General features: G+C 35.8%; 1 protein-coding gene across 2 annotated transcripts in view; it reads right to left on the reverse strand.

Moving 5' to 3' along the window:
* Positions 1-4,072: 4,072 nt before the first annotated feature.
* The window catches only part of LOC106133170 (uncharacterized), a 28,023-nt gene continuing 14,277 nt past the window's right edge, over positions 4,073-17,818 (reverse strand). Inside the window, exons 2-5 of one of the 2 annotated variants that reach the window (XM_013332807.2) lie at positions 9,467-9,572; positions 5,938-6,121; positions 5,228-5,334; positions 4,073-4,639 (exon numbers count right to left, since the gene is read on the reverse strand). In XM_013332807.2, coding sequence (XP_013188261.1) covers positions 4,424-4,639; positions 5,228-5,334; positions 5,938-6,121; positions 9,467-9,572 — 613 coding nt within the window. In that variant the 3' untranslated portion in view covers positions 4,073-4,423. Of the gene's footprint in view, positions 4,640-5,227; positions 5,335-5,937; positions 6,122-9,442; positions 9,573-17,818 lie in introns of both variants that reach the window. The other variant, XM_013332806.2, reaches the window with a different exon arrangement.

The raw sequence follows: 17,818 nt of genomic DNA on the forward strand, positions 1-17,818 counted from the left end.
TTAAGGAGTAGACCACAATTTTTAACCGACTGGAGAAATACCTACCTGTCTTGAAATTGGGTTTTGTTTTACCGGTACTCAACTTTTAATATAATATTATTTTGGATCAGCCTCGAAATTGTCCAAAATCCCTATATAAGTTGTCAGACGCCAAAGAAGAATAAATTTATTCATTTGATGAACAATATTGTTCATAATATGTCATGTCGTCATGACAAGTTTGTATTTTTTGATACAAATTTGTTCATAAAAAATTGTTTTTTGACTAAAGATAATATTTATCTTTCTCGACTTTATAAAAAAAGAATTGCTACTTTGATAGCAAATAACATAAAAGAATGGACGAGTTTACATTGTGGTAAACTACATTGTTTACAAAATCTGACAAAATCGACAGAATCATCAAATTTTTGTAATGATGATTCTGTGGACGCTACATGTGGTTTAAACTAAACCACAGGACAAAAGGAAGGACAAATGAATTAAAAATTGTACACCAAAATATACAGGGCCTTCCTGGCAAAGAACTTATTATAGATCTATTTAATGAAAAAATGGATGTTAATATGGTGTGTTTGACTGAGCATTGGATCTTGGAGGGTGAGCTGATGCCCAGTCTTAACAATTTTAATGCGGTAAGCTGCTTCAGGAGAGGGTCTGCAATCAGAGGCGGTTCAGTAATATATGTTAAAAATGGTCATCGCTGTAAGGAGCGCCATGACATAGTCAGACTTTCTCTTGAGCGCTGTGTTGAGGTATCTTGTGCCGAGCTTGAGGAACACATTGTTATTTGTATTTATAGTCCACCCAACAGTAGTATTATGGATTTCCTGAATGTAATGGAGGAAGTTCTAATAGTAGCGACAAAAAGTAATAAGAAAGTAATTGTTTGCGGTGATTTTAACATTGACATATTAGTTAGCTCCACAGTGACAATACAGTTTCTTAACCTATTTAAATGTTTTAACTTAGATAATGCCTTCTTGGAACCAACCCGCTTCACTGCCACATCTGCTAAATGTATTGATAATGTTTTTAGTGAACAAAAACCAAATAATAAAAATGTATTTAGTAAATTACCCTCTGATCACTGCGGTCAATTAGTTACCTTTTCCACTAAACGTAGTACACGTGATGGATTAATTATGTGCAGACCTATCACAGCCCATAAAATCAATAAATTTACAAGTTCTTTAGAGAATAAAATTTGCGCAGTAACTTACACGGGCAGCGATCCTAATGGTCATTATAATAAGTTATTTACTACCATTTCAGACGCGTACTCTAAAACATTTATACAAAAGAAACGGAAATGCAATAATAACTTTAAATTCAATGAATGGGCTACTGTTGGCATCTACAAAAGTAGAAAGACTTTGTACGATTTATATGCCCAAAAACAGTATCGATTTGAAAGCGGCTTCGTAGACCATGTTAGGAATTATTCAAAAATTTTCAAAAAAGTATGTCTACATGCAAAATCTTTGTTCATTAAAAACAAAATAAGTAATGCTCCTAACAAAACAAAGGAAACCTGGAGTGTTATAAACAAGGAAACTGGTAGAAGTAATTTTAAAGACAATATTAATGAAATTAAATTTAATGATAGGAAAATTACCTCTACAACAGAAATAGTAAATTTATTTGAACATTTTTTTTACAAATATACCGTTGGAATTAACTTCTAATATTGACTCATGCCCTAATGAAGCTGAAATTCTACTTAAAAATAATGTCAGCATTTGCAGTTCCAAATTTAAATTCTTAAATATTGACCCTACTGACATTATTAATACCTTTAAAGAACTTAATCTGAAAAAGTCTGAGGATTATTGGGGTATGTCGGTTGTTGTGATATGTCATATTATAAATATTATAGCTGGGGACTTAGCTTATATATTCAATAATTGTGTTGACCAAGGGATATTTCCAAATTTAATGAAGTATAGTAAACTAATTCCATTATTCAAGAAAGGTGAAAAATCAGATCCTGGTAATTATAGACCAATCTCAATTTTACCAATTTTGAGCAAGGTGTTCGAGAGAATCATGCTTAATCAAATGCAGCGTTACTTTAAGTCTAATAAATTATTTCATAGTCAGCAATACGGCTTTACTGAGGGGAAATGTACAACAGATGCAGGTGTGGCTCTTGTCACTCATATTCTCAATGCATGGGAAGACTCACAGGATGCCATCGGAGTGTTTTGCGATCTGACCAAAGCATTTGATTGCGTAGATCATAGAACTCTTCTGCTCAAGCTCGCTCATTACGGGTTCGATACTGCTGCCGTTGAACTAATTAAATCATATCTTAGTGATAGATTACAGACGGTAGATTTAAATAATACAAAATCGAAAGGAGCGACGGTAAAAATTGGGGTACCGCAAGGTTCTATTTTGGGACCTTTTCTCTTTCTGATATATATCAACGACCTGCCTTGCATGATTGAGAAACAGAGTGGCATCGTGTTGTTTGCAGATGATACGTCACTAATTTTTAAAATGAACCGCCGTAGCGAAATCTGTGATGATGTGAATAGCACTTTAGCCGCCATCTCTAACTGGTTTACAATCAACAACTTACTGTTAAATGCAAATAAGACCCAATGTATTAAGTTTACACTTCCCAATGTGCGGCAGGCAAATGTGGATATTAGTATAAATAGTAAAAGATTAGATTTTGTTGATAGTACTACTTTCTTAGGAATAACATTAGATTCAAATTTGAAATGGCATGCTCACATTTTAAAACTTTCTAAAAGGCTTAGTTCTGCAGCATACGCTATTCGTCGTATTAGGCATTTGACGGATGTGGCAACTGCTAAGCTAGTATATTTTAGTTATTTTCATAGTTTAATGTCATATGGTCTACTGCTTTGGGGATCAGCAGCAGACATACAAACTATTTTCATTTTACAAAAAAGGGCAATTCGATATATCTACGGTCTTAAACAAAGAGATTCCCTTAGAGATTTTTTCAAAAACCTAAATATTTTAACTTTGCCCTCCCAATACATATTCGATAACATCATGCATGTTAGGAAAAACTTAGACTCTTTCAAAAAAGTAGGTGAATGTACTAGTAGATCACTGCGGAACAATTACAAGTTGTCGATCCCAGCACATCGGCTGGCTAAGGTAGGGAAATCATTTCTTATTAATTGTATAAGATTTTATAATAAATTACCAAAAAGTGTTCTTGAAATGAATGATAGAAAATTCAAACAGTATATTAAAGTTGAGCTTTGTAGCAAAGCCTATTACAGCACGGATGATTATATTAATGATAAACATGTGTGGCCCGAGCTGGACATAATGGCCTCTTAAATGCTTGTGTATTTTTGACATGATCTGGACATAATTTGTACAGTATGTACATATTTTATTTTATATTTATTTTATTTGACGAAATATTCGTATTGACATGATCAGTTCTACATTCATACATGTTTTTTAATGTAGACAATGTGCATTCGTCCACGATTTAGATTTAAGAGATCTATATTTGTAAATTGACGTCCTGTGAAAATGCTGCAGTGTAGTTTGTTCCGCCGCTTCTTCTACACATGCGCTTTGGAAGCGGTAGTAGTTATAATTAGATTTAAGTTATGTGACGTCAATAAGTGATACCTTGTATCCAATTTTGAAAATAAATCTATTCTATTCTATTCTATTCTATTCTATTGTCATTAAATAATTTACAGTAGACTATCAAAATCCTATCGATCGCTCAAAGTGAGGTGAGTATTACAAGTGAACTACAACATCACTGTTTTTTTGGATGCAATGTAAGTGCGTAGGACAGTGGGAATCTAGTGTTCAGCCCAAAATTCAAAAGGAATCCCTTTGTCTTAAAGTCGCTGTTTAGTTTACTCAACATGTATTCCCATATAATGGTGATGAATTGTTAAGATAGCATGTAAAACTGGCAATCTTCAAAACTGATATTAAATTTAGAATCAAAATGCTAAGTGAGGGAGAGTGGAGCAAGAAAAAGATAAACAATTCTTAAAATAAATAAATTTATTTGGTATTATCTAATTCACATTCAAGTTCACAATACTAATATTATCTAAGTTATTACAAAACTCTTTGTCTTTTACCGTGAAATATTTAGTAATTAAAACAAATTAGTGAAATTATTTTGTCATAAAATGACGAGTTATTGCAACAAATAAATTAATCTCTTAAAAATAACACACAATATTTGTCAAACATTTTTATAGCGCCATCGTCTAACACATAAGGCACAGACATATCACAGTTTAATGTCTAACGATAGTTAAATTTTTAAGAATACTAAATACACATAATAGAATATTATTTACAAGATAAAAAGTGAATTTAAATGCAAAAATATCAACAAATCTGTGCACTAGATGGCGCTGATCGTAATTGAGCTATTCGCCGCTAGATGTCGCTAGAAGCCTTGTTTCGCGTCTCTGAATTTTCTGCCGTCGGGCAGGTCTTCGAGACAGGGTACTTGGACCAGGTTGAAGTAGATGTGGCCCATGAGGTGGGAGGCCGACGTGTTGGTGCTCTTCAGGCAGTCGAAGAGCATGTCGTCGCAGGTGCAATGGGACTTGCTGTATAACGAGTTGTTGGTCAAGTTGTACCGTTGGGAGAACGCACGCACCTGGAATAAAACGTATGGTCAAATTGAGACCTTGTCTTATTTTTTTAGTGACCTTTATCTCTTACGGGGTAAACGGAACCAATGTCGCAAAACTCGAAGGCCACAATCAATGATGGAACTGAGATTCAGAGATCGGTTGACAGTTTGCTAGCCTATCACCTAAATTAAGTGGACTACATCAGCTAATTGAGACTTTTATAATGAATCGTGTAGACGATACACTGCATTAATTCTTCACAAAAAAAATATATGTCAATTCTAGGGGACATAATATGTACGAAAAATACAAATCTCATAACATGATATCAATATTTTGACATACATACATATAGTCACGTCTTTATCCCTTGCGAGGTAGACAGAGCCACTAATCTTGAAAAGACCGATAGGCCACGTTCAGATTCAAATAGTGACAGGTTGCTAGCCCATCGCCTAAATTAAGAATCCCAAGTTTATAAGCCTATCCATTAGTCGCCTTTTACGACATCCATGGGAAAGAGATGGAGTGGTCCTATTCTTTATTTTTTTGTGCCGGGAACCACACGGCATATTTTGACACGATAGAAAAGCCTGGGTGATTATATCTACCTTGGTGGGGCAAAGGTCGTGGGTCCGACAACACCGGTCTAGTCGGCGATCAGCGCCGAGGTCGTGGTAGTCGGCTGCTATGTCTCCCGTCCCGCACCATTTCGTACCTGCGACAGAGACAAAAATATATACTCATTTAGTGCCTTCTACTTGTAAATTTACTTGATTCACAAAAAAACAAATCTAGAGCTTCAGCCCGCGCCAAAACCCATAAAAATAAAGGGATAGCTAGGTATTTCACTGCAAAAAAAAGAACTGAAAATCAGGCCAACTCTATACGAGTTGACTCTATGAAATTCTCAGGGTGGGTCGTCAGTCAAACTGAAGATCATAAAATCTAAGCCCAATAAAGCAAACAGTTAAAAATACAATTGGAAATACTCCACAGAGGAAAATCTTCTTCTTCCTCCTGGCTTTAGTCCCGGTTGCATCCTCACCACTCTGGAGAGGAGCCCAGGGTATTTGTTTGACCATGGATCCTGGATCGTCTGAGTCAGGTTTTTACACGAAGCGATCCCCTTCTGACCTCCGCAGCCTTTGCAGGTAAACCTAACTCATATTGGATCCATGGTGGACATGGTCCATTAAGGAAAATGTATGGAGAGAATAATGAGCGCGTAGAAAGCAAGGAAAATATATACATGTGGAACTTAGGAACCCTATTCCCTTGGTAAACTGCCTTCATGATAATATGTATTATTAAGGCTTACCAGGTATGATCCCCTGCAGCAAAGTAAGCGGGCTGCCTCCCAGAAGACCTGCGTGTGCGCCACCCGCGTCGAGCCGGGCGCGCGCCCGCGCCGCGCCCTCGCCCCCGCCCTCGGGCTTCCACGTGGGGTCTGCGCCCTCGCCGTCAGCGCGCCGGTGGCTGTCGTCAGTCTCTATGCCTTCAACCTGGAATCAATATTGTACTTTATGGTACAAATATAATGTAGGGCACAATGGGAGGACTCGATGCTAAAAAACCAAGAGCAGAACACCTTAAGTGGGGGGATATTAAAATGATACATAAAATCATCTTTCCTTCCTTCTGAAAAAGTAAATATTCCTTTAGGAAAAAACTACATCTTTTCACTTGTCACGATCCTTGCATTATTACTTTCGCTTCATCTATGCTCATAATCGTTGGGGTCGGGTACTCTTGACCTGACCTTTTGCCAAAAGTCCTCAAGTTAATCAAGATACGTTAATAGAATGAATAAGGAAAAATTTTAAGAAATGCTTCAAATCAAGGTAACATTAGTCATGTAATGATTTTAAAATGTATCAAAGTTGACGTCAGCACACAGAAAAATTTGACCTCGAGGTTAGCTTACGACCACGGTCTTGGAGTGGGTTAGGAAGGTACCACAAAGTTTATTTTGTAAGACAAGGACAAATTACGGATTATGTTGCAAAGACGCAACCTGGACTCCTCTTCAGAAGTATATGGATAGAAGGGAGATTAACTTAAGTAGGTACATAGATATATATTATTTAAATGTATAATTAGTTTCGTTTACAATAGGTAGTTAGTCACATTTTGTCAAAACCAATGGTCAAAACACAAAAAAAATATGTCATTTATTTAAATTTCTATGAGAATATACCCTACTGAAAAAAGCAGTGTAATGTAACCAGAAGATGCTACTTCAAAATATTCGTGACTGAAACTGGCCACTTAGAAAAAAAGAAAAACAAAAATAGAATGTTATGTCAGATGTTGTTTAAAAAGGCGTATCATTATGAAATTATCAGTTCATTTTAGTTCATAGCCTAATTATTGATCTTAATTGTATTGTCAAACTACCTTAATCAGTTATTACAGTTCAGTGTTATATTTAAGCAAGTGCAGTTTTACTTTTACCATCATAAATTCCAATCAATTTCTGAAAATCAAACCAAAATCATCTATAACAGCTGGTCTGTTTAAGAACATGGTTGTTGGTATTTATAGCGGATAATAGAGGTATATGAATGTGGTAGCAGTTGTTTCCTCGTAGCGGTTGTATGCGTAAAGCATCCATTGTTCTTTGGCTCGTTTTTAAGAAAACAGATCGATCGTGTCCGGTGGCTTTGATTAATAAGATTTGTTCGTGGACTCGTACAATACTTCCCAAATTTAATTACTAATATCTTCCCCTGGTACTCAGCAACTGGTAATCAACATCCTTACCTTTCTGGATGGGAGCCCGGGGTGCGCCTTTTTGTCCACGATCCGGGATAACTAGTCTAATAAGTCCATTTTATTTCAAGACCTACAGAATAGACAAAGCTGCGAGAGCTGCTCAGAAATTAGAAATTCTGACAATGACTGCATAGGCATTCTTAAACAATGATCTAAGTTTCTTGTTTCGTGCATATAAATTTTGTGATATAAATTTACAAGAATACGCCCGCGACTTCACCTACGTAAAACGATCCAGCTACTTTTTTTACCGTAAGAATTTTGGGAAATCCTCTGCTGGTGCACCCAATTTCAAATTACTCTAGACACTGCGGTTTGGGCTGTGGACACTGCGGTTTGGGCTGTGCGATGAGTCAGTCAGTCCATTCAATGTCCTCTTTTATATAATTAGATGATTAAATATGTGTGCCTTTTCAATAGTAAATTAAATCTTTTACTCAGCTAATCTATTGTAATGTATGTATTTTGCAGTATGCATGTGCACTTTATCGCACCACCAACTTAAAGTTTTTCTGTTTAGTCAGCTCATAGACTGGAAGAGAATGCCAAACGGCATTAAGTCCGCCCTATGTACATTTTTTTGTGCAATAAAGTTTTATATAAAATTGAGCTGATTGGCTTTGCGTGGCCTATTTTGATGACTGTTGGCTCTGTCTACCCCGCAAGGGTTAGTGTCGTGATTATCTATACTAATTTAATAAAGCTGAAGAGTTTGTGTGTTTGAACGCGCTAATCTCAGGAATTACTGGTTCGAATTGAAAAATTATTTTTGCGTTGAATAGACCATTTATTGAGGAAGGCTTTAGGCTATATAACATCACGCTGCGACTATAAGGAGCAAAGAAATAATGGAATATGCTAAAAAAACGGGAAAAATTATTCATCCTGATAGAGCTTCAATGATGCCCAAAATAACTATACCACACGGACGAAGTCGCGGGCACAGCTAGTATGTTATATTTTGTTTAGGAATCAGCATACATGCTCGTGGAAACATAACAATAGAAATGATATCTCGTCCTTCAATAGCGAGATGACAGAAAAGGATTGAGGTCTCTAGAAGGAGGAATGATGTGTTACTATGACGGACGAGGTATCCATATAAATCAGGCGGTCGGTAAGTTTATCTGTCCAATAAAATTAGTAAATAGGTTTCTATTGTGTGGTTACAAGAGTATACTTTTGTTTAAAACTTTACTACAATTCTATACTAGATTCTAGACTAAATTTAGGTAGGTATTTCCGAAGACATTAAGTGGTGTGATGACAAAATTTTAATTCAATATTATGGGACATATTTAACGTGTGAAAAACTAAAAGATATGACAATTATTTAGTGATTAATAATTGTCATATTTATTGGATTTTCACACGTGAAATAAATAAATAAAAACTAGATTTACTGCCGCTTCCAAAGCGTCAGTGCAGAAGAAGCGGTAACTAACTGTACTGCAGCATTTCCTTCAATAACGTCAACTACACAATTAATATATATATATATATACATACGGGACAAATTACACTGATTGAGTAAGCCTCGAAGTAAGTTCGAAACTTGTGTTACGAGATACTAACTCAACGATACTATGTTTTATAACAAATACTTATATGGATATATCCAAGACCCAGGCCAATCAGAAAAAGGTCTTTTCTCATCATGCCCTGGCCGGGATTCGAACCCGGGACTTCCGGTGTCACAGACAAGCGTACTACCGCTGCGTCACAGAGGCCGTCAAAATATTAATAGTTATTCGATATTTATACAAATATAAGCAATATTGTCCACCTACAAGTACTTATATAGCTTCACTACATAGTATAAAACAAAGTCGCTATTTTAGTCTGTTTGTCTGTATGCTTAAATCTTTAAAATTACGCAACGGATTTTGATGCGGTTTTTTGTAACAGGTAGAGTGATTCAAGAGGAAGGTTTTTATGTATAATAACATTTATAATTTTGCACCCGTGCGAAGCCGGGGCGGGTCTCTAGTTATAAATATAACAGAGAACTATACATGCGTATAAAAAGTCCAAGTGTTAGTAAATACCTGGTGCCGAAGCCGTGGCGTTACCTGCTGACACTGGGACATCAGCTTGATCATCTGGCCGAACGTGACTCCGTAAGGTCTGTTGATCCTGCTGAGCTGGCGGAGAAGGCGGCTGGTGTCTTCCTCATCACTGAAACGGAGAGAGAAATCGGTAAGTTAGGTTGATTATAGTTTTAGTAACGCGTGTTTCTCGCGACATGTCTATTAGTCCTAGTTCTTAGATGTAGCGTGAGGCGACTGAAGGAATAAATTTAATAAATAAATATATACGGAACAAATTACACAGATTAATTTAGCCTCGAAGTAAGTTCGAGGCTTGTGTTACGTGACACTGTTTTCTATAATAACCTACTTAAATAGTCAAACATCCAAGACCCTAGGCAAATAGCCGATTGGTCTTTTCGAGACTGTTGGCTCTGTCTACCCCGCAAGGGATATAGACGTGATTAGATATATGTCTCTTTCAAAATGACTACTACTAATATTTCAATTTCGGTCGGATTACGTCGGATTATCCGACCAATTGAAAAGTCACACTCGCATAGGAGAATACTCTTGAAGTAGACTGAAGAAGGTCACTCGGACGACAAGATTACGTTACGAGCGTTCGTCCCAGTCCCAGAGGCCTACTCGCGGAGAAAGTGGTGGCGCCGGCGCGTGCGCATCGCGGGTCATTGCCCGGATATTGCGTAACTGACCTCTAGGATCGGGACTAATCGCACGCGATTTGTTTTGTGCTATTTTCCTTTATCTTAAACGGTTTAGGTTTAACGACTTAGCGACACGTGTTCTGTAAGGCGTTGAGGTTGTGCACCAATGGATGCTTTTACAAAGAATGAATGAATGAATGATTTCTTTACCCAAATTGGGAATAACTGAAGACCAAGTGGCGACTTCGGGGGGGAAACCAGGACAGGTCAAGTTAGGTAGATTAGATACTTCTGCAAGGTGAGCCAATTGGGATTTCTTCCAGTCAACCAAAATAAAATAGGGATATCCCTAATAATAAAGGCAGCGCAGAAAAAAAAAACCATCGAGTATGCTATATAAAATAATTAATTATTTCATAAAATATATAAATAAATAATTATGTTAACTCAATTGTCAGATGCATCACAAAACATTTGTCTTTTAATTGGCATGTTTTTCTTTTGAATAGTGCGTTGCCCAAGACTATCAGATAAGTTTTATGTAGGTAGGCACAATTTGTACCTACTCGATCCTTAAAACTATAATATACTTATACCAGTTGCGTAATTAACTTAACATTGATTTTTGACTTCTGAACTAGTCATTGCCACACAAAAGTAGGTAGGCATATTGCGCCATGACTATTAAGGTTAATTTAACTTTAAATAGCTATAATTGTTTAATTAATTTTTTTTTATTTTAATTCAGTGTTAGTAATAAAAGTCCTAGTAGATAAACGTTGTCGATCAGAGTTTTCGAGACTGTTTGCTCTGTCTGCCAAATAGCTGAACGTGGCCTATCAGTCTTTTCTTTTCTCTTCTGGCTCTGTCTACCCGCAAGGGATATAGACGTGATTATATGTATGTATGTATGATACATATTATTTAAATTAACTGAAAATTTATGTGTGAATATATAAATTTAAAACAGATATTAGCATACACTTGTCTCGCATTTAGCAACAATGGCTGCATTATGCATAAGTCGTGGAAATCTAGATATTATGCCTTACGGGTAGGTTATCTGAGTACATTAATTACATATGTAGGTATTATTCACTTTGAACTGATTTTAAACTGAGTTACATTTATCTATACATACTTAATATTATAAAGCTGAAGAGTTTGTTTGTTTTTTAACGTGCTAATCTCAGGAACTACTAGTTCGAATTGAAAAATTATTTTTTTGTTGAATAGACCATTTATCGAAGAAGGCTTTAGGCTACACTAATTACCCGCTGCAACTATTAGGAGCGAAGAAATAATGGAAAATGTGAAAAAAACTCATCATCAGGGGAAAATTATTTTCCTTTAGGGCTTCAATGATACCCAAAATAACTATTTCACGCGGACTAAGTCGCGGGCACAGCTAGTATAAAATACAGGTGTATTAAACACGCACGTAACGTACCTTTATTTTATTTCAGACGACGAATCTTGTAACAATGATCCCTGGTTATCGAGCGACTGAATTTATTCGATTATCCCAGACCTGATCCTAGATTGGGTAAGTAATGTTGCGACTCCCGTCTAACCTTTGAAGGGGAACCTAACCCATATTGGATCATGGTAAAAACTGCACTAAATGAAAATTGCTTTTTCCTTTAGACGCTTCATAAGATATACCTACATAAGAAAAAATGGGGTGGTCCTGTAGCGGGCGCGATGATTCAGCTCGACCGCCACCAAAGGGAAGATCTCCCCCCAGGCTAGGTGTTATGCCTGGGGAACCGCGCGACAGACGATGTTGTGTCGGAGGTTGTATGTATAGCAATCCAATCCAATCCGTGAAATCTTTGCTTGCGCGATTTAGGTTTTTCGCTATTTTTGTCTGATAGCGTCACGTGATTTTATTTTTTATTTTTGTGACTTGTGGCGTATAAATTTCGCCACAGTCCCATAAACTGACGGGAACCGCACGGCACAATATCTTACATTTTTATTAGTGATTACATTTCGTTAAATTATTACAATTGTACGTTACGCAATTTGTAAAGGATCTTCGTAATTGTGTACTTCAACATCAGCCAGTTTTTCAGCTAATTTGTGATTCGCATCCCGCATTTAACGAATATGAAATTCTTACTAGCTGTGCCCGCGACTTCGTCCGCGTGGAATAGTTATTTTGAGCATCATTGAAGCCCACAAAGATGAATCATTTTCCCCGTTTTTCTTTACATTTTCCAATATTTCTTCGCTCCTAAAAGTTGCAGCATGATGTTATATAACCTAAAGCCTTCCTCAATAAAGGCCTATTCAACTCATAAATAATTTTTCAATTAGAACCAGTAGTTTTTGGAATTAGCGCGTTCAAACAATCGAACTCTTCAACTTTAAAATATTTGTATCTATAGATTACAGACAAAAAGTAATTAATTAAAATAATCGTATGCCATACAGGTTTATAAACTTGGGTTTCTTCTTTTAGGCGATGGGCTAGCAACCTGTCACTATTTGTATCTCAATTCTATCATCAAGCCAAACAGCTGAACGTGGCCTATCAGTCTTTTCAAGACTTGTCTCTGTCTACCCCGCAATGGATATAATAGACGTGACTACAAGTATGTATGTATGTATTAACAATATTATTTTTCAAGAAAACAGAGACAACTACCAAATAATTTCCTAAAATTACTTTTTATAATTTATCAGCATCGGTAATATTTTTTTGTTTCTTGAAATAAAAAAAATCTTAATTGTGTTAAGAGTAACAATTCTATTTATGTAGATAAAGATATTCACGTGATTTTTGAGATTTTGCATTCATAAAGTAAAGTGTAATTTACTCGTATCTTGAATGGCGTCAAAATATACCTACTTCAGGCAGGTCAATGCGTTTTGCGGTATGTTGTTCTGAGACCAAGCAAACTTATTGACTTGTCAATAAAGATGTCAATAAATCAAGTCTTTATTGACTTAATATTTTGGTTTGTATATTAAACATGCATACATATATATGGTCACGTCTATATCCCTTGTGGGGTAGACAGAGCCAACAGTCTTGAAAAGACTGATAGGCCACGCTCAGCTATTGGGCTCAATGATAGAATTAAGATTCAAATAGTGACATCCTATTCTTTTTTCTATTGGTGCCGGGAACCACACAGCACTTACTTATTTTGTATATACATATACTTTGTTTTTTGTACAGTAAACAAAAATGGTATTGCTGAAAATCTACCAAGAACTTCTAAACGTTATTTTTGTGTAACGTTTAGAAGTTCTTGGTAGATTTTCAGCAAGTCGTTATTATAAATGCATTGAGTTATTATTTTTGGAGGTATACCTATGTTATTTACTGTACCTACATGAAAAAACTGTATAAATAGGCTTATTAACTTAGGATTCTTTTTTTAGGCGATGGGTTAGCAACCTGTCACTATTCGAATCTCAATTCTATCAAGCCGAAAACCTGAGCGTGGTCAATCAGTCTTTTCAATACTGTTACGAGTAGCTGTAGCCCGTAAGGGATATAGACGTGACTATATGTATGAAAATACTGAAAGGCCACTTTCAGCTGTATATCGTTGTAATGGAATTGAGATTGGCTGTAGACAGGTTGCTAGCCTATCACCTACAAGAAGAATCGCAAGTATATTAGCATATCCCTCAGTCGCCTTTTACGACATCCATGGGGAAGATATGGAGTGGTCCTATTCTTTAGTGCCGGGTACCACACGGCATTTTTATATACACTATGTATACTATAAAGGTAAAGGGTCAGGTCAAGAGTACCCGAAACCGCCGAGCTTGCATGAAGAGAGTTATGAATGTGGATGAAGCGAAGGAAGTATGCAGAGATCGTGGCAAGTGGAAAGAGGTAGTATCTGCCTCAGGTAGGCGTGATTTTATGTATGTACTTAACTAGTTTGAACATGAAAACTATTAACATGTCTTCCGGAACTCATTTATAAGGAAACAATAACCGAATACCGATTAATATTAACGATCCGAATATAAATTGGCATAAACTATATAATTGCGTGGACATCACAATACGAAATGTGAAATAAATGGTCGCTCAATAATTAGGGGCATGGTCGTGTCGCTCTGGTTGTCAGGAAGACAGTTCAATGGATATTCATTACATCATTATTATTTTTTATATGTATAAGTATCTAATATATTTTCAATTTGTAATGGCAATGCTGCCTCTAGGGCGCACTCCTGCAAGTTGATGCTATGCAAGGACTGTACAATTTGTAAATTTAATTTTAGTTTGTAATCATCTTTTTTTAATAAGTAAATAACTTGGTACTTACCTACCTAGTTTAAGTTTGAAAAAAAGATTCTCATGTTTATAATTTAAGAAATCATTAGATATGAAATAATAATTATTTCTGAAATGGGAAACAGGTGTAAGGTTTACACAATAAATTGAGAAATTCTTGAATATTCATTACATTACTATGTTTTCATGGATGCTTAGACGAGGGGGAGGGGATGATCTCAAACCACGAAGAGAGATGGAGAAGAAAAAGATTATAATCATTTTCGTTTTTTCTATAATAAAAATTGACGATTACCACATCTTTAACGGTCTGGGTAAAAAAATTAATCAATGACGTTTAACCAAAGCCAATTTTCTTAAACCTACCTTTTTGGGTCAAACTGTTTATGAGTTATGACATGAAATGTCATGTCCTTATCCTTATGAACTGTGTTGTCTGAGTTCACTATATTTACATACATTACATAATAAAGTAATAAACTTTGATTTACATTAGATCATTAAAAAAAGAACTATATTATTTCTTATATATTTGGTAATTTCTAGGTAATGTAATAAGCGTACTACGGAGCTGCGCAGCCTGTTACCATCCAGCAATTACCATTTTGAAATTAGTAATTTTTAAAGTTGTTGCCCAAATATTTTTTTTTGCTTTGTTAAATTCACGCATTCACACTCATACGGACGAACAAATTTTATTTATTTTTGGTCTATGTGAACATAGTTTGCCTGATAATTTCATCAAATTAAAAACTATAACGATGGCGGGCGATAATGTTTATCAGATGCATGCGATGTCACGTGAGGAAACTTAATTGTTGACATTTTATAGAAATCGTTTCATAAAATTTCTCTTCTGTGTGTGCGGTTAAATAAATCTAAATATTTATTTTGTAAAGTTAAAATTTGAGTTGACCTCCTTAAATTTAAATATAAATAAGTATAAGTAGGTACAGCGGAGGTACTGAAAAAAAAATGGTGATCAAATAGATCAAAACTACATCTACTACACTACATCGATACAAAACGGCATAAAAAACGGAAAAGAATACAAAACATAAAAATAATAATTTAAAAAAATACCTAAGTACATATACCTACCAATTATGCACTTGAAACTAATTTATCTACTTATTTATCTTATTTCGTGGATCCGTCCAAACAGGGCCAGTTGAAAAAAAAAAAAATACAGCACACTAGATTTTGCGCGTTAATTCCCAGAAAAAAAGTGACCCATGGGACTTTCGGAAGGTCTATTATACCTATCGTTGTGCCAAATTTCGTCAATACGGTCCAATATTCATTTAATTTTTCGTTTTAAAAAAAATGTTTTAAAATCTTTTCTCAATATAAGTAATATTTGTATGGATATGGATGAGTAAAAGATATAGAACACTAAGTATGTATATTTTGTCTGTCTAAGTCTATAGAGACACAGAGAGACCATTTCTCCTCTGGCCTGGTATAAGCGCGGCCGATCCCATCAACAAAGGCTTTCTAGATTTCACCTCGCACGATCTTACTTGTTGCTAGTGAGAACTATATTATTAAGTGGCAACACTGTTTGCACCAATTCTCTGTGCGCAAATTTCATAGTGAAAAAAAAAGAGAAATATCTTCCCGCCTTTTTTCGAACGTTGACCGAATATACATTTTTTTATGGTGTCCAGAGCTTTATTTCGTCAAAAATTATAAATCATAGGTCATTAAACATTTTGGGGATTTCTCTACAAGTTAACTGATCAACGTGACTTCTGATGCTCATGAAGGGAAATTGGAAACGTGGAAAGAAAACAAACCATTCACCGAATATGTTACAATCGGACTTTGTCAATTTAATTACAAGCCATCTAGCTGAACGTGGCCTTTGAGAATAAAGATAAAGATAAAAGTAACTAGCGACCCGCCCCGGTTTCGCACAGGTACCATTTTTAGATATAAACCAGCCTCAGAAAAACCTTTTCTCAACTTTTCAAAAAGGAACAATATCTGTCCTACTTTTTTCGGGAATTTTTCAAAGAAGCAGAGCCCCGCGCAATAGCTAGAACGTACGATAAATCACATGTCTTTCCCGGAGCGGTAGGCAGCAGCAGTAACGTATAATTTCTCGTGTCGCAAATTGCAGACCCAACGCTCTATCATCATATACGTTTGGTGACAAATTAACATTCACCTAGGAGTAGGTACATCACGTCGGGCGGCTAGCCTTGGGCTAGATTTAGTTTCGCAACCAGAGTCACCACAATCCTAGATTGAACAGCATTGCTGAATAACTAAAATACATACATATAATCACGTTTATATTCCTTGCGGGGTAGACAGAGCCAACAATCTTTAAAATACTGAGAGGCCACGTTCAGCTGTTTGGCTTAATGATAGAATTGAGATTCAAATAGTGACAGGTTGCTAGCCCTTTGCCTAAAAGAGTAATCCCAAGTTTATAAGCCTATCCCTCAGTCGCCTTTTACGACGTCCATGGGAAAGAGGTGGAGGAGTCCTATTCTATTGATGTCGAGAACCATACGGCTCAGCAATAACTAAAATACATAAAATTACGTCTATATCTCTCGCAGGGTAGAACAAGTCTTGAAGAGACTGAAAGGCCACGTTCAGCGACAATTTGCTAGACAATCACTAATATTCCTAAAGAATATCTTTTGTTTAAATTTTTTCAACTACAAACAAAATTCGTGTAAATCGAATGATAACACAAGCTATTTCGATAGTAATTACATTGGCAATGACAAGGGTATCTGATCAGTTTATTAACAAAAATTGCTTGTATAGTAGCGATAGAACGTAAAATAATAGTCTAAATGGTGAAATTAATTCCTGACATAATTCATCTATACGAATATTATAAAGCTGAACAGTTTGTTTGTTTGTTTGAACGCGCAAATCTCAGGAACTACTGGTTCGAATTGAAATATTCTTTTTGTGTTGATATATAGACCATTTATCGAGAAAGGCTTTAGGTTAAATAACATCACGCTGCAACCATAAGGAGCAAAGAAATAATGGAAAATATGGAAAAACGGAGGAAATTATTCATCCTTGAGGGTTTCAATGATGCCCATAAAAACTATTCCACGCGGACGAATTCGCGGGCACAGCTAGTAGATAGACGATTGTGTTGCTGGTCAGCAGTACCACAGCAACACGAACTCACGTGTTGGATCCCGGCAATGATGTTCGTCGCATCGCGAGACCAATTTGTGGACGACTTCATACGAGAGGGAACCAAACCAACATTTTTACATAGATATAATGTTTATTTTAATGTGACGCTGGTTGTTTTTATGTTATTTACTGTTTGTTTGTATTTATATGGATTACTTTACATTTCATTTTTATATTTATATGGGTCAGATTACATGCATTAAGTTAGCAAGAAAGAAGTAAATGCGAGAAGTGTGTTACGAGATACTACCTCAACGATACTATAAAATATAGTAT

Source organism: Amyelois transitella, chromosome 13 (assembly GCF_032362555.1).
Source record: "Amyelois transitella isolate CPQ chromosome 13, ilAmyTran1.1, whole genome shotgun sequence".
In the NCBI taxonomy this organism is placed as follows: Eukaryota; Metazoa; Arthropoda; class Insecta; order Lepidoptera; family Pyralidae; genus Amyelois; species Amyelois transitella.